This window comes from Apus apus, chromosome 22 (assembly GCF_020740795.1).
Source record: "Apus apus isolate bApuApu2 chromosome 22, bApuApu2.pri.cur, whole genome shotgun sequence".
Classification (NCBI taxonomy): Eukaryota; Metazoa; Chordata; class Aves; order Apodiformes; family Apodidae; genus Apus; species Apus apus.
Window position 1 is genome coordinate 6,527,612 of NC_067303.1, and position 19,108 is coordinate 6,546,719.

A 19,108-nucleotide genomic window follows, 5' to 3' on the forward strand; every position below is an offset into this window, starting at 1 on the left:
AAAGCATTAGCTCAGCCAGAGAGCTTTTGAAACCCCTGTGCAGAATTTTGTAGGTTGCAAGCCACTGGAATGTTCAAATCCCACCAAAAGGCAAGTCTCCTTGGACCCACAGGTCACTTGCTGCTCTTGACAGTGCTGCCCTCAGTCCTTTCATCAAACATGTTGTTATTGCACCAAGTGGCCCAGAAAAAGCCCTGCTTGGGTTGTGTGTTAATTTGCTGTCCACCCCCATATGTTGCAACATGCCAGTAGTCATCAGAGGAGAAGGGTAAATAGCATTAACACCAGGGACAGATGCAAATATTTAGCTTCTCAGAACACTGCTCTGAACACTGTGTGCAGCCATCAGTGAGCAGTTTTTGCTCCCCTTACTCTGACCTTGAAAAGAGAGCATAGTCTTTGCTGTGCTCCAGGGAACAGTCACATCTCCTTTGAGCTTTGGGAAACTTTCTTCCACCCGAAATGCTGTTATAGCTCATGATTTGATTGTTCCCTGGAGGTCTGAAATAAAATGATCTTAGCAAACCACAACTGTAAAGCTCTTTGGGAAACTTTCCCTGTCTGCATCAAATGATTCTTAATCAGCTAATGGCACAGACTTTGGCAAGTTACCACAAGGCAAGTGCTCTTCATTCTGTTAACTTGCTGTCTTCTGCTTAAGTGGCTTCAGTAGCTGGCAAAGAGTAGCTGGGCTTGCAGGAGGCAACCACTTTCTTGCTTGCTGCTCTTCTCTGCTTCACCAGCTGAAGTTGCAGGGGAACCTTAGCAGGGGAGAAACACGAGGGTGAGAATTCCCCCTTAGTGTCCCTGGTGTTGCTGGCCAAGTGGTCTTTGTCACAGTTACCCCAGCTGCCTTGTCACTGCTGGTTCACAAGAGTGGAATTAGTTGAGTTCACAAGTGGGCATTCGACCCTCCTGGCCTTGGGGGGATCAGGTGCTGCCCCCATGCTCATCATGGGGCATCTGGGGTAGAACCTTCAGGTGTTCTCTCTTCTGGCCGTGCCCCAGCTGCTCCCAGCTCTGCTGTGGCCAGGGCAGTCCTGCCAGAGCTGTGGGGCCCTTGCTCACATCCTCGCTGGGACTCTGGGTTTTGTCCTGTGCTCTCCCAGGGCCTTGGAGGGTTTGCAGAGGAGCTGCAGTCCCTCGGTCCAGCGCAGAGGGTGCTTGAGCTGAATCTGCTGCCCCCAGGCTCTGCTGTAAGAGGCAAGCTCAGCCTTCCTGCTGCTGCCTCCGGCTCCGCAGGAGGTTTTCCTTCCCTGCGCATCCCCGGGTGATTTCCCGTTCCCAGAGCGGAGCAGGGACTAGATGGCGCAGTCGTGCCGGGCTGGGCACGGCCCCGCTCAGCCCATCGCCCTGCCCTGAGCTCCTCGGGGAGCTGCGGGCTCTACCCACCCCTCATCCCTGCTGGGGTGGCCCTGGTGCACCCTTCCCCGTGCTGGGACCAGCTGCTCACCCCAACCCCGGGGCCTCCCAGGACAGGTCTGCAGTGCAAAGGGCATCCTGAGCAGCAGCTCTGCTCCGTGCCTGCTCTCTGGCCAGCTCTTGCTAGGGTTATCTGTGGCTCTTCTTGGCTCCAGCTGCAACAGAGCTCCCCGTGGCTCAGCAGGGCCTTGGGAGAAAGAGGCACACGTGCTGCAGTGGAGTGAATCCACTTTTGAGGGCAGTTAGTCACCTGGGTATTCCCAAAGGGATATACCAGCATTCCCCTTCAGGTGCAACGGGGCTTTCCTGCTGGGAAGAGCAAATGGCTGCTCTCTCCTTCTGAGGCTGCAGTAGGACACAAGCAGCTGAAGCTGCATTTGTCCCCTAAGCACTGAAGACCCAGGGATGTGACGGGCATGGGCAGCATGGCCATGGTGTGCTTCTCCCCAGCTGCTCCTGGCAGCAGGCATTCTTCCTTCCCGTTTCCTCCGGATTATCTAACACTCCCTGTTTTCGGAGTACTCCCATCAGTCTCTTATAAAATGTGCTCCTGCTTGTTGCAGATACTTGGCAAATAGGTCAAAAAGGCACACTCTGGCAATGACCAACCCTACAGCTGAAATCCCTCCAGACTTGCAGAGGCAGCTAGGACAGCAGTCCTTCCGACCCCGGGCCTGGGCTCCACACCTGGTCCCCGATCAGCACCGGTGAGTAATGGCACCGGCCGTTCGGGCAGCTCTGCGCCAGGAAACCTGCTCAGATGTCATCTGGAATGGAGCACGGAGGACATCCCGCTTGGCAGGGAGGGGTGAGGAGGAGGAACAAGCCCAAAGACCAGACCCAGAGAGCAGAGGGTGTCCAACAGTGGAGTTCTGCTCTGTGCCTGCAGATAAAGGCACCATGGGGGCAGGAATCAGCTGGCTCTTCCTCTCCAGTCCTGTTTTTGTGGCTGGAGATGATTTGCTGGAATGGCTGCCCTCACAGAAGGGTTGGGAATCAGCTACTTGTTTCAGAGGAAAGCTTTTCTCTGTTGTAACAGTAGCTGTCAAGCTAGCAGCAGATAGCAGATTTTCTACAGAACATTTTTGGAGGCAGATGCAGGCAAAAGACTGTACCAAGAGTCAGCTACACCAGAGCTTAAAAACCTCACTGTTCTGCACCAGAGTTGTGTGTTTTGACTGCAAGGTCTCTTTGCAAAGCTTCTCAAGAGTCATTGCATTTCTGATCTGAACTCCTGATGGGAATGCTGTGGGGAAAGGAAGCTGGGATGCGAAGAAAATCAATGTCTGGAAAGGAGGAAGCCAATGCAGATTGGATCTTAAACACTTGGAATGTGTGGGTGGGGCACTCCTGATGCAGAGACATGTTGATTTGACATGAAGTCCTTGGCACAGCAGCAAACTGGAGACACTAATGCCACAGAGGGAGCTTAAAACCTGTGCTCTGGACCTCTGAGGGCACATACCAGCTGCACACTGCGGAGTTTGCTGCCTGTTGGTCTGGACTGGTGAGAAGGCAGTCGCCTGCCAGGCTAGGCTGGTGCTTGTGCTCAGTCTCTCAGCCAGCTCACACTGGCAAGCTCCACAAAGTGCTTTTTATTGTAGCCAATAACCTGCTGAGCTGAGCACTGATGTAATCAGCAGAGACAGGTGAACTCTGAGCAGACTGAGACAGGGCTAGTGCCACGCTGGAACTGCAGAAAGCCGAGATAAGCACCTCTCTGCCCTGGAGTTCCTCCCTTGCAGAGGTGCTCTGGGGGTGGGGAGAGCAGGAGGGGAAAGGTTTCTAGGGTCACAGCAAAGCTTGATAGGAACAGGAGCTGACAAAACAACCAGAATGTGCTGTGTCCTGCATTAAGGATTGCTTCAAGTTGTACAGGTAAGCTGGGTCGCTCACACGCTGCGGGGATTGATTTTTTACAAGTTTGGTAAAACACACTTGTCCTGTAAATATGTTGGTGTCACCCCTGCCTCTTGTCTTTGGAGTCCTGAGGATGTTCTGTTGTATCATGAACAGGGTGGTATCTGCTCATCCCACCCTCAGTGACATCAAGCACTGAGCCTGCCTCATTTTACCTACGAAATCAGGGGAACTTCATCTGACCATGGCCTAAATACATTGCCCTGTGTTGTTCCAAGACAAACATGGCACCAAAACCATTAGCACTCTTGTGTCATCATGTAAACAGACCTCAGTTATTGAGTGGCAGGGGAGTTTTGTTTTAGCACTTCACTTTTTTTTTTTTAAGCCGTCTTCTAGTGTATCACCTGGTTTTGGTCATGAGAACTTAGTATCTGAAGGCAGAACTGAAAACAATTGTACCAGGCAGTGCAGTTGTTCTGTCTTGGCCGTGTGAGTTTGGCAACCTCAGCATAATTGTATCTGTAGGTTCTGCTTTTCATCAACACAACAGGAGATCCAGTAGATCAGGACAGTGGATGGGATGGTATCAGAAAGCAGAGGTGCAGCTCTGGCCTTGGGAGACAGTTGTGTGTAATCTGTAGTAACTGAAGTATGTCCTTCTAAGGCAGAGCGAGTGACAAGGGCTGAACACAGCATGCTGGAAATGCTCCAGCATCAGTCACCCTTTGATAAGGGGGAGTCTCTCCAGGACAAACAGTTTCAGTTGGTGGAACAGGCTTCAGGGAAGAGCTGTGTGCAGAGTAGCCACAGCAGTAGTGCCTGGAGTGATGTTGTTCAGGACCACACGAGCGTGCAGCCAGGTGGGCACCTCTTGGCTTTAGTGCCAGGATGTCAGAGGTGCTGTAAAGACCACGTCTCCATGACATTCTCACAGATAAAGGCAGTGTTTGTATGGTTTGCTGGGGTTTATAGATTGAAATTGCACAGAAACCATTAGAGCAGGCAGAGGAACCTGATTCTGTTGTTGTTAGGTTCATTGTGATGTGTATGGAAAGCTGGCCTTGCTAATTATAACCCAGGTTGCACCTAATGGCAGGGCAGGAGCTTAGTGCTTGACTTTGATAATGGGGAGCCCCAACTTTGGCAGAAAACGGCTCCTGAAAAAAAATCTGGCTCCCTCTGATGGTGAAGAAGGAACTTCATTGTGAAGGGAAAGTGCTTGTAGTGCCTTGGGCACAGTTGCTCTGCCTGCTTTTCACATCTCCCTGTTCTGATTGCCCAGTCCCAGGCACCCAGAAGCCTCTGTGGCTGAGCTGATGGCTCAGTTAGTGCACTGGAAAGATTTTCCCAACACTGTAGTTAAGTTCCTGCCCTCTCTTTTAATTCAGTGCATCTCTAAGCATGGATGCCAGCCCCTCTTTCTCCTCAGAGGCTGCAGAACACTTCAGGCTGCTTCCATGTGCCCTTCCTATTATCCAGAGGTATCAGGGTAGGCAGGGGCTCTGAGGAGCTGGCAGGCTCAGGAAGTGGCTACCAAAGAGGTTAATGTTAGGATTTTAGCATTCTGAATGGTTTCTGTGAACATCTTCCATATAAAGAACAGAGGCAGCTGTATGGATGGACAATGAGTTGCTGTCCACCTGGAACCTGGTTTGTGGCTGAATTGTCTCCAACCTTAAATACATTTATCTGCCCAGGCACTGAGGTTATTTGGTAATCCTGCTTCCTGCTCATGGTGACGATGGCACTTTATTTCTTGATCTAAAACATGGTTTATTCTGGGTGAGTGGGCAGTTAGAGCTTGGCACAGCTGGTGTAAATTAAGTCTCTGTACTGGAGTTTATTTTTTAGCTGGCATCACTAACCCACTTCCCCATGTGTTCAGTTCTATTTACAAGGACTCAAATACTCTGCACCTCCCCACCGAGCGCTTCTCCCCGGTTCGGCGCTTCTCTGATGGCGCTGCCAGCATCCAGGCTTTCAAAGCCCACCTGGAGAAGATGGGCAATAACAGTAGCATCAAACAGCTCCAACAGGTAAGAGAGGGGTCCTCCAAAGAGCCCCTGCAAGGGCTTCTGTGCCTTAGACATGAGGAGGAAATTCTTCACAGTGAAGGTGGTGAGAGCCTGGCCCAGGTTGCCCAGGGAAGCTGTGGCTGCCCCATCCCTGGCAGTGTTGAAGGGCAGGTTGGATGGGGCTTGGAGCAACCTGGGCTAGTGGGAGGTGTCCTTGCCTGAACTAGATGATCTTGAAGGTCCCTTTCAACCCAAACCATTCCATGATTCTGTGAAGTTCTTGCTAGAGCTCTGTGCTTGCATGTGAACAGCAGCAGTGGTGCCAGCTCGGTGTCATGTGCACCCGTTTCCACTGTCTGAGGCCTGAGCTGGCCATGTTACTACACCCCCCATTCTGTCAAGTTACATGGATTAGGCTTTCTTTACTGGCCTTTTCAGAGGGGGAGGTTGCAGGGAATGCCTTTATGCACAGCAAGTGTGTTGTGCATGAAGAGGTCACTGAGAGGGTGTGTTGGATTCATTGCAGGAGTGTGAGCAGCTCCAGAAGATGTACGGTGGGCACATGGACGAGAGGACACTGGAGAAGACACAGCAGCAGCACATGTTGTACCAGCAGGAGCAGCACCACCAGATTCTTCATCAGCAGATTCAGGTACTGAATCTGGAGCCTGAGCCAGACCTCCTAAAGCCTGAGCTGTGTGCTCCTGAACTGCTGCAGACACAACTGCTGAGCAGGTCCTGGTGGGACTGAGGAGGGCAGATTTCTTGGCTTGCTGTCATGAGAAGCAAGCACAAAGGACTTCAGTGAGGCTTTCACAGCTGCTGTGGTAGCCAAGGCTGCAGTCAGGGGTTGGGTATTTGGTTAATCTGGGTATGTCCTATTTCACCAATCAGTGTTTTCTACATGTATTAGTTGAGACATTATTAATGACAAACACTTCTTGTTTTCTTCTGGTGCCTGGGTCAGGACTGTATCCGGCCACCCCAGCCATCTCCACCCTTGCAAGCTCCATGTGAAAACCAGCCAGCTCTCCTCACTCACCAGCTTCAGAGGTAAAGGAATTGCTTTAGTAAAGCTCTGGAGAATGGCTTTTACTCTTACTCAAGGCCAGGGATGAGCTAACACACTTAGGAGAGTCCAGGGCCGAGTTGGAAGTGTACACAGTTAAAATGGCAGAGATAGTTCCCAGGGGAATGTGCCTGGTTCTTTTTAGCTGGATTCTGTCTGAAGGACTTTCAAAACCAGAGAAACAGGATTCAAAGGCACAAATCTGCTTTGAACAGATGTTTGACAGTTCTGCCTTTTGACCAGCTTGAAAATGTGTTACCTTCAGCAGCCAGTCTCTCTCGTGCTTTCTACTGAGAGCTGCTGCTGGACGTCTTGCAGCTTTCCAGGCTTTTGATGGTGACTGTCCTTGGCTTCAGCACCTGGCCTTGTAGATGAGGCAGTTGGGCTGCAGGGACAGAGAAAGGGTTATGCTCTCTCTCTCTGAGTGGCTTAGGGATGTCAGATGGCTCCCAGAAGAGATGCTAAGCACAAAGAGCTCAGGATCCCAAACAAGGGCTTTGTAGTGATTTATTTAAAACATGAGAAATGCAGCGTTTGGCGTCAGCTCTCACAGTTGAAGAGGTGTCTTAATGAGGAGCAGGCATGATGAAAAGGCACGGTGCTTGTTTCCCTGTGTAGGTTACGGATTCAGCCATCCAGCCCACCCCCAAACCACCCCAACAACCATCTCTTCAGGCAGCCCAACAGCAGCCCCCCTCCTGTGAGCAGCAGTGTGCTCCAGCCCCATGGTAAGTGCTGGCTGAGCAGTCTGTGCCCCTCAGGGCTGGACACTGGACAAACCTCTGGGAAAACAGCGTGGGAGGGTGTGAGGGGCTTCAGTCCCCCCTGCAGCCCTGTCCTTGCACAGTTTGCTGATGGTGTGAAAAATTCTCCATCTGGCAGCAAGGGCTGGTGTTACTGAGAGCTTGTGAGGAGCTGCCAGCTGGAATGAGCTGTTTGGTTTCTTGTCATAAGATCCTTACTTATCGCTCCCGGGGGTGGGGAGGAAGGGCTGATACTCTCAGGCTTATGCAAATCACTGTCAACTCCACTTTGTTTCTCTTTCTGCACGAGGGGCTCTAGCTGTGACCTTTGCACGTTGGTGCAGGGTGATGGAGCAGTCGGGAGCAAAGCTCCTTGTCACCCACAGACGCTTCCTGGGACTCCCGGTGTGGCCCAGAAGAGCAGTGGCTCTTGGCTCATGAGCCTTGCCACAGGCTGGTGCTGAGGGTCTTTGTTCCTTGTAGGTGCTGCCTCCCAGTCCCAGTTCCAAGGGATGCCATCCCACAACACAATCTTCCCGCAGTCTGGTAACTGTTCCCCTCCCCCAGCCATGGGGCTGACGTGCCTGGGCCTGCAGCAGCAGTCGCAGCCTCAGCAGGTCACTATCCAAGTGCAGGAGCCCGGCGACATGGTCAGCAGCAACCTCCTGCAAGGGCCCTCTGTGGCCGGGCAGGGCATGTCCTCCCACACACGGGGCATGTCCATCAGCCCCAGCCCCAACCAGCTCCAGATGCAGCACCGTGCTAACCTGATGGCCTCGCTCACCTACGGCCACCGGCAGCTCTCCAAGCAGCTCAGCGCCGACAGCGCTGAGTCGCACAGGTAAGGCTGCTGCTGCCCGGCTCCCCCGAGCTGGGAGAGGGGAGGAAGAGCTGGGGGCACTTGGCGCAGCCTGAGACATGAGTTCCTCACCAGCCCAGGGCTGCTCTGGTTTTGAGGAGTGAGCTGTCTCCCTGCCCCTGGGCAGCAGCCGGCTGGGGCTCTGGGAGACTATGGGGCTGCTGTACAGTGTGGCACGGGCAGCTCTGCCTGCCCCCTGCCCAGGGAAGGTAGCCTGACATGCTGAGCCAGAGCTGCTGCAGAACACTCACCTCTGCTTTCTGTTCTCTGCAGTCTGAACATGAACAGGTATCCCCCCACCAACTACGACCAGGTGCACTTACACCCCCACCTGTTCCCGGAGCAGCCTCGCGTTTCCCCCAGCAACTACAGCCCTTCGGGAGGAGTCGGGTTTCCTCCAGCTCAGCAAGCTCTGAAGGTCCCGCAGCTTGACCAGTATCCCAGTTTCCCTCAAAATGCACATCAGCAACAGCAGCACTACACTGCATCGGCACTACAGCAAGCACTGTTGTCCCCGACGCCTCCCGACTACAGCCGACACCAGCAGGTACCGCACATCCTCCAGGGACTGCTTTCCCCCCGGCACTCGCTGACGGGGCACACGGACATGCGGCTGCCCCCGACTGAATTTGCACAGGTCATCAAACGGCGGCAGCAGCAGCAAGACTTGCAAGAGTTGTTCAGGCATATGAGTCAAGGGGATGCTGGCAACATGGGCACCAGCGTGGGACAGAACCTCTCGGAGCGCCAGTCGCTGTCTTTGCCTTATCAGAGTGCCGACACCTACCACCCCCAGAGCAGCCCCCAGCACCTCCTAAAAATCAGGGCGCAAGAATGTATCCAGCAGGTACCCGCCTCGGTGCCGCCCCACGGATACATACACCAGCCAGCCCTGTTCCATTCGGAGAGCATGGAGGAGGACTGTGCCTGCGAGGCTGCCAGGGACAGCTTTCCAGACAGTAAGAGTTCAAACACGTTGACCAAAGGTTGCCACGAGAGCCCCCTGCTTGTAAACGCAGGAGGGCACGGGGACCCGGATTCTGCGCTAGGAACTGCTAATCACGCCCAGGAGCTGGGGACACATCCATACAGGCATCAGCCCACTGCTGGATTCAGTAGGAATAAGGTGCCCAGCAGAGGTAAGGCTTCCTGCTGCGTGTATAGGTGACAGGTTTTTTCCATGCTGGCCACTTGCCTGCCTGCCCCAGGGCACCCTCTACCCAGCATGACCAGGGTTTCGTGACATGCCTTGTATAGCACAGAGTTACCCAAGTTGTTCTTGGCTTTTGTGGCCTTCAGTAAATTGCAGGCACAGTCTAATAATAAACAATGTTAAATAAGGAGGGAACCTGACTGGCTGCTTCTCTTTGGAGTTTGACCTACATCTGCAGGCAGGTAAAGACCAGGTCCCAGAGCACCACCATCTTCTCAGGGATGCTGTGTGCTGCTGACATACCTGTTCTTGTTGGAGATATTCTCTATCCTGTGTGAAGAAGGAGCTGAGGACAGTGGAGTTGCTAGTGTACTCCAACTGCAGCGGGGTGTTCCTTCCCTTAAGAACAGACCCTTGAGTCCTGGCATTGCTAAAGCTTTCATAAACATGGCAATAAGAGCAGTGGGAAATGTCTTGCCTCTGGTGCTTTGGGAAGCAGCAGCAAGATTCTGGCCCTGCTGGAACTGGAAGGGGTTGTTTCTGGAGAAAGGGAGCTTAAACTTGCCCGTAGCCTCTGAAGACCTTTCCTGCTAGCTGGATTCAGTTGTTCCTTTGCTCCTTGGTGGCTGTGTTGGCAGTGGTGTGCTGTAAGAGAAATTCCTGCCTGAGCTGTAGTTGCAGGCCTTCTCTGCATGAAAAACACTGTCCTAGCTCTGTGCTGAGGCCTTTGAAGAGAGGCTGAGCTGGGTGGATCAGTATTCCCTGCAGGACCAAGCTGTGCTGGTCTGAAGCCACCAGCTTGCCCTTGGCATAGAGGCCCCTATTGCAGAGGAGCAGTGTCCAGGACACAGGAGGCACAGCTTTGTTTGGGGACACAGCACGGGTTTGTTGGGAAAGTTCTGGGTTGGAACAGGCTGGCTGGGAGGGCAGAGCAGGCATGCCAGGCCCTGGCTGCCCAGAGCAGGGGTAGGGGTAGGGACAAGGCTCAACTTTCCTGAAGTTTTCTTGAATTTTTGGGTAACTGATGTTTGCTTCTGGACCTCAGTTTCCCTGCAGTGCTTGAAACTGCCCCAAGTTAAGTTGAGGTTGGGATGCTCCTGAGGGGCATTTTGTACCAAGTCATGAGTTAGTGTTGTCGTACCACAGACCGTTAGATGAACAACAAGATTTCAGGAAGGCAGAAGCCAAGTTTCTGCCCCCCCTGCTGATGGTGCTAGAGCCAGTTACACAAGGGGAAAGGACTTTAGACTAGAAGACTTTTTAAATGAGCAGAAGCAGGTAAATGTTTACAAATAGCATTGTGTAAGCCCTTCTGACAGGCTGTTTGGAGGGCTGGTTGTAGTGAGCTGTGTCCTGAGATGCAACTGCTAGCACTGCTTTCCTCCTGACTCCAATAACCCACTTGGAATCAGGCCTGTACCACTTCCCTGCATCTAAATCTTCCCAAAACTCAGTGCACATCCCACTAGAATCCTAGTATTTTGCTCCCTCACATGTAGCACAGCTCCAGTGTTCCCAAGCACGCTGTGCACAGGCCCACAGGGTTCCTCAGCCACATCCCTGGGCTTTCCCAAGGTTTTCCCTAAGCTGTGTGACAAGGTCACAGCTTGTCTTGAGATGGGAATATCTTCTGCCCCAGCTCATGAGTGTTTTCCCTCAAGCAGGGCATAACTTGGTAGTGGCTTGGGAGCATTCATGCCTTCCAAGGGAGTGGATTCATTCTGGTTTGTCTGGTGAGCGTCTGCTGGTGATGGCAGCTGGAGAGTGTGAGAGCATCAGTCAGATCCATGGCTGAACCACCTTTTAATGGCAGTGCTCCGGTTTTGCTCCAGCCTGGCCATCCCAGGGCTGGGAATGCTGCCCATGGGAAACCTGCACTGAAGGAGCCGAGCTGGCGATGGTGGCCCTGCCGCTGTGCCAGTGTCACATGCCACCCTGCCACAAAGGCCACCTGGCACAGCAGCTCCATCCCCTATGGATGTGGGGATGAAAGGTTTTCTGCTGCTGGGGCAGGGATGGGGTGAGGAAAGGAGCAGGAATTCAGGCTGAGCTGCAGCCCCAGAGGTGCCGTGGTGGCAGTGGGAAGTGTGGGGTTGGGTTTTGGGTCAGGGCTATTGCAGGTCAGGGGGAATCGTCCCCCCGTGCCTTGGTCACCCGCAGTGGGGGCTCACTGCGGGAGCCCCGGGGCTGTTTGTGGAGCTGGAGAAGCAGGCTGCTGGTCCCAGCAACCATTCCCACAGTTGGAGCAGTGTCCTGAGCGGTGCGTGGGTGGCACAGCTCCGCCAACATCTGTTACCTCATGTTTTCCTTCTCGCTTTTCCGGGAAGGTCTTTAACCGCGTGTAACCCCACGGTTGTGCAAAGGAAGGGGGAGGCTGGCTGCAACTCCAGCTGCCCTGGGAGGGGGTTCCTGCAGGGCTGCCCTGTCTTGGAGGGAGGGAGGGCAAGTGGAGCAGGTCCTGGCATGCCTGGGAGGAGTGGCATGGAGAGCTTGGGTGGCAGAATGTGCCCAGGATGGGTTTGGATCCAGGTGACTTCACGGACAGGTCTTTGGGGAGCATCTTCCCAGCATCTCGCGGCTGCAGTCCCAGCCAGGAGGTGTGGTGTCCAGCACAGCAGGAGATGGCTCCCCAGTGGCCAACCCCCTCCCCCACCCCACCCCGAGCTGATAGCTCTGGCCAGGGGATCTACCTGCAGCTGTGTCACCTCAGGGCAGCTCCCCAGTGCTTGTAGCCACATCCACATGTTTGTGCTCCACCGGGCTGCTTGCTGGGAGTGAGCTGTTTACGTGCACCAGGCCCAGGGATAGGTTCCCCCATGCCTTGGGACTTTATCCAAAACATCTTGTACTTGATGACAAGAGCTTTTGCTTGATAGGAATGTAGCCTTTACCCTCGGTCATAAGAGCTTGCGGTGCAGATGGACTTTGCCAGGCAGAACACTCATGCACTCCTACAGCCAGATTGTAGGGGGGCAGGGAGAAGTCATCTGATAAAAGCGAAGATCCCAGCCAACTCTTCCAGTGAGATTATGTTGGTTGCAATTGCCAAGGGGCCCTGCTAGAACATCCCGTGTTGGAGACTGGGGTGAAGCTTCTCCCTCTGCTCTTGTGTAATGATGTGGGCAGCACAGGCAGGAGGGTGAGGGCAAGGCAGCAGTGCTGGGAGGCAGGCAGAAAAGGGTTGGTTTCCTTGCTCTGCTGCCCCTGCCCCTCCAACTTCAGGCTGCTTTTGGAGACCTTTAGATCTTTTGGGATCTGTGGGATCTCAGTGCTGGAGGGAGAAGCCTGCCTCAGTGCTATCTGGGGGGCCCTGGTGCTTTAGCAGGACCACCCTGGGGTCCCTCCCACCTGGCCAGCAAGGAGCATGTCTTCATCCTGTCACATCCCAGAGCCACTGATCTGCAGTGGCACATGTCACCGAGAGCTGCGAGTGCCTTGAACTAATCTGTCATTTTTCTGCCTTGTCTGATTTTCAAGAGTCCATCGTAGGGAACTGTATGGACAGAAGTTCCCCCAGCCAAGCGATGCAGGTGCCTGACCACAACGGACTGGGCTACCCCGTGCGTCCTGCCTCTAGTGAGCACCCCCGGCCCAGGACCCTGCAGAGACATCACACCATCCAGAACAGTGATGATGCCTACGTAGGTTGGAAGGAGCCCGTGCCTGGTGGGGCTGGGGCAGCACAAAGCTGCTGTTGTGTGTGTGGGTTATGGAGGAGGTGCCGTGGGGGAAAGGCAGTGCCCTGCTCTGCAGGCACACCAAACCCAGCCTTGGTCCTGAGCTGGCTGTGGCACCTTGACTGAGCAGGGAGGAACTGCTCTGCCTCCTCTCTGCTTTGGGCTGCTGGGAACTGCCCTGCCCAAATCCTGCTGCGTTCTTCACTGCAGCTCACTGCTATAAATGAGAAGGGCTCTTCCCCAGTTAGCTCAGTGTAGGTCTGGGAGGGACTTGGACTGTCCAGGCTGTTTGTGTTGAGGGGACATGGGCTGCACCTGGTGCACAGTTTTAACTTGTACTTGGAATCTCTGGCTGAAGGCTGCCAGGAGCTCCCTGGGTAGCCTGACAGAGCTGGAAGAGCAGCAGGGTCCCTCATCCTGAGCCTGCTTTGACTTGTGTCCTGCTGTCTCCACAGGTGCAGTTAGATAACTTGCCTGGAATGAGTTTAATGGCAGGAAAAGCACTAAGCTCTGCTCGGATGTCTGATGCTGTGCTCAGCCAGTCGTCGCTGATGGCCAGTCAGCAGCTGCGCGACAGGGAGAGCGAGGGTAAGGCCCTGCCAGGCTGCAGCCAGGGGGGCTGTGCAGGGGCTGCACCAGGAGCAGAGAGGACCAGCTTGCCAAAGCCACCTCTCCTCCAAGCGAGCAGCTCCCTGCAGCAGACGGGTGTGTTGATGGAGGGCAGCTCCTCAGGTGTCACTGTTGGCCAGAGCCCGGGTGGTGGGAGTGGTGATCTAGGCTGCCTGGAGAAGCCCTGGGCTGCTCTGCCTGTGATGTGACCCGTGAGGCCATGGCAGCTGCTGGCCCCACCACACCCTGGAGCTGTAACTCCTCAGCCCTCCTTATGCAAACTCTGATGATGTTCTTTAACCTTGCAGAATGCGGGGAGAGTTTGGAAGGTCAAGAGCATCCCAACCTAGGTGATGGCAACCAGCATCTAAACACCTCCTGTTACCCATCGACATGTATTACAGACGTGCTACTGAGCTACAAGCACCCAGAGGTGCCCTTTGGGATGGAGCAGGCAGGGGTGTAACCAGGAGGGAGTGAGTATTCCAGTGTTCTCCTCTTCCCAGCAGCATGCTGTGAGGCTTGCCTCATGGGCAGACCCAAAGGCCTGTTGGCCTGTCTTTTGTTTGTCTCCCTCCCTGTCTCCTCGCTCTGAGGGGAGAGGCTCGTGTGGAGACCATCAGCTCTGAGCTGTCTGGGTGGCTGCTGTTCCCCCTGTTCATTCCCAGCCATTCTGCACTTCCAGAGCCCGCTCACATTGGTGGGGTCTCACTCCTGAGACTGGGAACACGTTGGAGGGCAGTGGGAGCAGAGTTGCTGTTCTCTGCTGTCTCCTAACAGCTCTGCTTCTTCTCTCTCTTGCAGGTTTTCTGTACAGCTTTGAAACGAAAAGGTCCATTTTAAACCAACAGTATCTAGCAGCATTGCGCCAAATTGCCGTAGTATTTCTGACTAACTGGAATACCATGGCCCCTTTCCTCATAATCAGTTCATCCAGCGTGTTGTTCCTTTGGTTTCTTTAATTTTTTGCCATATTTGCCTGTAACTCCAGCTATCACAGAAATAACCAGAGAACCTGAGTCCTACACGGCGGCAGAGGATTCACAGGCGCTGAGTCTGGTTTGGGGGGTTTTCCTCACCAGGGCCAGGGGGTCCCAGGGGCTGCTCCAGCCCTCGGCACAGCCAGAGGGTGGGACTGACACCCAGAGCCTGCCCCAGTGGGGGGAGAGGAGCGGGTGCCACGGGGTCCTGGAAGCCAAGCTGCCCTTCCACTCCTTACCCTGGCAGCGCTGGCGGGGACAGGGACAGTGCCAGCCCCGTGTCCCAGCCTGAGGCTCTGGTGGGGAACAGCCACCCCTGGTGCAATACGCTTCTTGTCTCATCTTTGTCTGCTCTGTTCCTTCCTGTCTGTCTATGTGCTGAAAGGATCATCCCTTCCCCACCCCCAGCAACCTTTTCTTTTCGGATCTGCATACAACTTGGGTTTGTTTTTTTTCCTTTTTCCTGGCTTTATGTAGGAAGACATATGTTGTTTTTTTTTCCCTCCTTTGTTTTCTTGGCTTCTCCTGATCATGTAGGAATTGTGGTTTGTTTTTTTTGGTAAATGTTGTTTTATTATTATTGTTATTAATAAAAGGCAAAAGGAATTTCTGTTTGAGAGAAATTTTTAACTAGATTCTGTTCTATATGAATTGTGACTTGCACCTTTTGTTGAAAGTATTTTATTTCTTTTGATGACATTGTACTTGTGACTGGTTTTCTCTCTTGTGCCAGTGGCAACAGTGGTATTCTCCTTTATACAGTTCAGATGTGCATAGATTTTTGTCCTCCTTTCCATCCTTTCTTCAACGGATAGAGCGTGAAGCCCCCCCAGCTGGGGCTCGGGAGCACTTGGTGTCATCATTGCCTTTGGGACTTTACAAGCTACAGCTCAAATTCTTCTTACTGACACTTTTCTGGAATATATATATATATATTTTTTTTTTAAGAAAAAAAAAATCGACCCAGCCCTCCTGAATTTGCACAGAAGGAAGTGTGAAACCAGCACGGCAGAGGTGACTTTGCTATCCTTACCCACGCCTCTTCCTGGCCTCCCCCTTCTCCCCTGTCCCGGGAAGGTGGTGCTGACTGGCTCTGCCATCCCAAAACCAGAGAGGAGAGGAACTGCAGCTGCCCAGGGCTGGGCAGCTCTGCCAGGGCACCTCCAGCTCCTTGTGTTTCCACGGGGGGCTGGGGGGGGGGGATTGCCGGGCCAGAGCAGGGAACACGGGAAGCCTTTTGCTCTGTACCTTTGGGTTTGTTTTCCTTTTGTTTACATGACACTGTATTTCTGGGAGAGTCGAGGCCACCCCCCAGCAGGCATCCGAACAGCAGGGACTCGCTAACCGTGCCATTTCGCAGTATCACACTTTTTTTATCATTGCTTTGTATTGTAGTAATCAATACGCGCAGTATATGTTGAATGTATATTAATATACTTTGCTATTATTTCTGTTTTTTGGAAATGTCAGAAGTATTTTTTTTTCTTCCTCATTTATGTTGGACTAAAACAAAAAAAAGTTTCAGTAACTCTTCAGTCCATTTTTTTGTGGGTCACTTGCAACTAGTCAATTAGTTGGACAGTGGGATCATGACAAATAAAACCATGATTATGATCTTCCCTGGTCTCCTGTTTGCCTTGTTGCTCAACTCCTGCTGTGGAGGTGGAACAGCTCTGGGGCGGCTGGGGGCGAAAGCTCAAGGTGCAGCAGCACTCACTCCATACCCCGTGTCCTCCATCTGTCCCTGGAGCTGTCACCTCCTCCACGGAGACGCAGCCACTTTACAGGGCTTTCTGAAGCCCCCCCTTCACAGCCCCCCCCATCGCAGCCCCCTGCAGCCCTAGGGCTTCTGGGAGGAGCTCAGCTGAGCCTGAGTCATGGTGCGGGGGATGTGGCTGCAGTGGGTTTTGCTCAGTTCAACCCTCGCCAGAGCTGCTGCTCCCAGCCCTGCCTGGGGGGGTGAGCTCCCCAGTGCCAGAGCCCCCAGGAGCTGGAGCCCTTCTGCAGTGCTGCCCACCCACCTTGGACAACACCAGGCCTTCAGCACCTTGACTTTACCTACCTCCTCTTTATCTGTTCCAAGGCTGGGATCACTGCTGCTTCCTTCCCTTCCCAGTTTCCTGCCTCGAGGAGCCCAGCTGGAGCCCAGAGGGGTCTTAGCAGCCTGACTGGGAATGCTGTAGAGCTCCTGGCTGCCCTCCCTAGGCCTTCAGGAAGACACAGTGCTGAACCAGCTGTGCCAGCTGCATCCTTCCCTGTCCCTCTGTGGATGGGGAAATGCCTTGCTGCTCATTAAATCCAACTTGTCAAGCACGTTCTTCCAAAAACCGGCTTTCCTGGGAGCAGGGCAGCTCTGGGGTGGAACACACAGGGTGAAGGAAGGGAGCTGTGCCTGTAGTGTGCTGCAAGGGCCTGGGTGTGGGGGGGGAAGTGTCCCCTTTCTCTCCTGTCCCCTCCTGCCGGGTGGCTGCATCTGGGCTCAGCCATGTGCGCTGGGTCCCTGTGGGTCCCTGGACTGGTGGCAGTGGGATGGAGCAGCATTTGGTTTGGCTGCAGGAGGAGTTTGGGGTGGCAGTGCAGGGGTGCTGGTGTCTGCTCCACGCTGGGCCTTCACTTTGCTGCCCAGGTCCCCGGGGAAGGCGGGTGGGAGCCTGCAGCAGGGCACAGCTCCCGGGACTGCTGCGCTGGGGATGCACTGGGGAAGGGGGTGATGGAGCAGGGTGGATCTTCACCAGCCCGGGGAAGGACATGGCAGAGCCCACCGCGGTGGCGAGGGGAGGACGAGGGGTCTGGGTACGGGAGGCCAAATCCCTGCGGGTATAAACCTCGTCCCTGGGCTGCCGGCCAACCCCCGGGGGCTGCCGAGGGGCCCTGGCAAGGCCGCAGCAGCCGGCAGGAATCTGGGTCACCGGGAGCGTAAACAGGCTCCTTGGCCGGCCCCAGCGCCCCGCCGGGACTCCTGTTTGCCGTGGGCCCTGCCAAGCCCGCGCTCCTCGGCTCTGGCCCCAGCGCGATCCTTGAACCCCACGCGCCACATCGCCCGCACCGGGGAGCGGTTTCTTGGGCTGCAGCGCTGGCTTATCTCCGACGGGAACTGCCTCCTCCTGCATAAATAGCAGCGGTGGGAAGCGGCCGGCTCAGACGGGACAACCGGCAGCGCGGCAGCAGCGGCAGGACAGAGCTGGTAAGAGCCCCCCGGCCGCTCCGAGGGCTCCCGCGGCACCGCAGGACCGGAGTCGGACACTCCCGGGATGCGGTGGCACGGGCAGGGGGGCTTCCCTCGCGGCACCAGCGGGGACCCCTCATTCCGGGGTGGGGGGACTCAGTTTTTACCTGCAACCAACTCTCTTGCTCTGCCCCCAGGTTCTGCTCCAAGATGAGAGCCGTGGTGGTGGCCCTCGCCCTCCTCTGCCTGACGGGTAGGTCCGGACGGGGCTGTCGCTGGGGCTGGGGCGGCAGCAGCTGCAAATCCCTGCGGGAGCCGGGGCAGCCGAGCCCCGGGAGCGCTGCTGGAAGCACCCGGCTTCCAACGCGCTTTTCAAGTCAGGCTGCAGCCGAGCGGCTCCGTGGTCCCCTCCCGAGCCGGGCAGGTCCCACGGGCAGGGCTGGAGCTGTCCCTGCTGCCGTCCCGCCCGTCCTGAGCGCGCTGGGCTCTCCCTACAGGCATCCAGGCCCGCTCCTTCTGGCAGCACGATGAGCCCCAGGCGCCCCTGGACCGCCTCAAGGACATGGTGGACGTGTACCTGGAGACGGTGAAGGCCAGTGGCAAGGATGCCATCGCCCAGTTCGAGGCCTCTGCCGTGGGCAAACAACTGGAGTAAGTGGGGGAGGGCATGTGGCGGGGGCTGGCAGGGGGTCCCCCGGCGCTGTGCATGACCCCTTCCTGCTCCCCACAGCCTGAAACTGGCTGACAACCTGGACACACTGGGCGCAGCCGCTACCAAGCTGCGGGAGGACATAGCCCCCTACTACAAGGAGGTGCGGGAGATGTGGCTGAAGGACACGGAGGCCCTGCGCCAGGAGCTGACCAAGGACCTGGAGGAGGTGAAGGTGAAGATCAAGCCCTTCCTGGACCAGTTCTCAGCCAAGTGGACGGAGGAGCTGGAGCAGTACCGCCAGCGCCTGGCACCCATGGCCCAGGAGCTGAAGGAGCTGACCAAGCAGAAGATGGAGGAGATGCAGGAGAAGCTGACCCCAATGGCTGAGGAGGCCCGGGACCGCCTGCGCGCACATGTGGAGGAGCTGCGCAAGAACGTGGCTCCCTACAGCGACGAGCTGCGGCAGAAGCTGAGCCAGAAGCTGGAGGAGATCCGGGAGAAGGGCATCCCCCAGGCCTCTGAGTACCAGGCCAAGGTGGTGGAGCAGCTCAGCAGCCTGCGCGAGAAGGTGACTCCTCTGCTGCAGGACTTCAAGGAGCGCCTGACCCCCTACACCGAGACCCTCAAGACCCGCTTCATCACCCTCCTGGATGACCTCCAGAAGAAAATGGCTTGAGCCAGGAACTGACCCCGGCCCCACTCCCCGCCCTGCCCGGGGTGTTTTCCCCCCGGGGGGGCTCTGGGGACAGGCTGCGGGAGCCCCAGGCCAGGCCAGTCCTCCCTGGGGACTCCCTTCCTTCCCTCCCGCCACCTCCCCTCCCCGAACCAGCGTCGCTCTCAGCTTTGCCCTCATTTTGTCAAATAAACGTGACTTAAGTTATTGGAGCTCGCTCAGTCTTT

General features: G+C 55.3%; 2 protein-coding genes across 7 annotated transcripts in view; both read left to right on the forward strand.

The window, feature by feature from the left end:
* The window catches only part of SIK3 (SIK family kinase 3), a 78,663-nt gene extending 62,654 nt beyond the window's left edge, over positions 1 to 16,009 (forward strand). For 2 of the 6 annotated variants that reach the window (XM_051638412.1, XM_051638413.1), the window contains exons 15-25: positions 1,986 to 2,129; positions 5,171 to 5,321; positions 5,827 to 5,952; positions 6,268 to 6,353; positions 6,988 to 7,097; positions 7,596 to 7,953; positions 8,245 to 9,110; positions 12,602 to 12,765; positions 13,257 to 13,389; positions 13,719 to 13,886; positions 14,215 to 16,009. In XM_051638412.1, coding sequence (XP_051494372.1) covers positions 1,986 to 2,129; positions 5,171 to 5,321; positions 5,827 to 5,952; positions 6,268 to 6,353; positions 6,988 to 7,097; positions 7,596 to 7,953; positions 8,245 to 9,110; positions 12,602 to 12,765; positions 13,257 to 13,389; positions 13,719 to 13,876 — 2,296 coding nt within the window. In that variant the 3' untranslated portion in view covers positions 13,877 to 13,886; positions 14,215 to 16,009. Of the gene's footprint in view, positions 1 to 1,985; positions 2,130 to 5,170; positions 5,322 to 5,826; positions 5,953 to 6,267; positions 6,354 to 6,987; positions 7,098 to 7,595; positions 7,954 to 8,244; positions 12,235 to 12,601; positions 12,766 to 13,256; positions 13,390 to 13,718; positions 13,887 to 14,214 lie in introns of those variants that run through there. The other 4 variants (XM_051638415.1, XM_051638416.1, XR_007891452.1 and 1 more) reach the window with 3 other exon arrangements.
* Positions 16,010 to 17,536: 1,527 nt separating this feature from the next.
* Positions 17,537 to 19,088, forward strand: APOA1 (apolipoprotein A1). The gene is made up of 4 exons (XM_051638443.1): positions 17,537 to 17,574; positions 17,754 to 17,809; positions 18,054 to 18,207; positions 18,287 to 19,088. The coding sequence occupies exons 2-4, from the start codon at positions 17,767 to 17,769 to the stop codon at positions 18,882 to 18,884; spliced, it is 795 nt and encodes a 264-aa protein (XP_051494403.1). The 5' UTR covers positions 17,537 to 17,574; positions 17,754 to 17,766; the 3' UTR covers positions 18,885 to 19,088.
* The last annotated feature ends 20 nt before the right edge of the window (positions 19,089 to 19,108 follow it).

Bases quoted from the DNA above. Each gene is read 5' to 3' on its own strand.
- APOA1 (XM_051638443.1), top strand. From the start codon at position 17,767: ATGAGAGCCGTGGTGGTGGCCCTCGCCCTCCTCTGCCTGACGG. The intron at 17,810-18,053 runs GTAGGTCCGGAC...CTCTCCCTACAG, and splicing joins CGCCCTCCTCTGCCTGACGG to GCATCCAGGCCCGCTCCTTC. The intron at 18,208-18,286 runs GTAAGTGGGGGA...TGCTCCCCACAG, and splicing joins GCCGTGGGCAAACAACTGGA to CCTGAAACTGGCTGACAACC.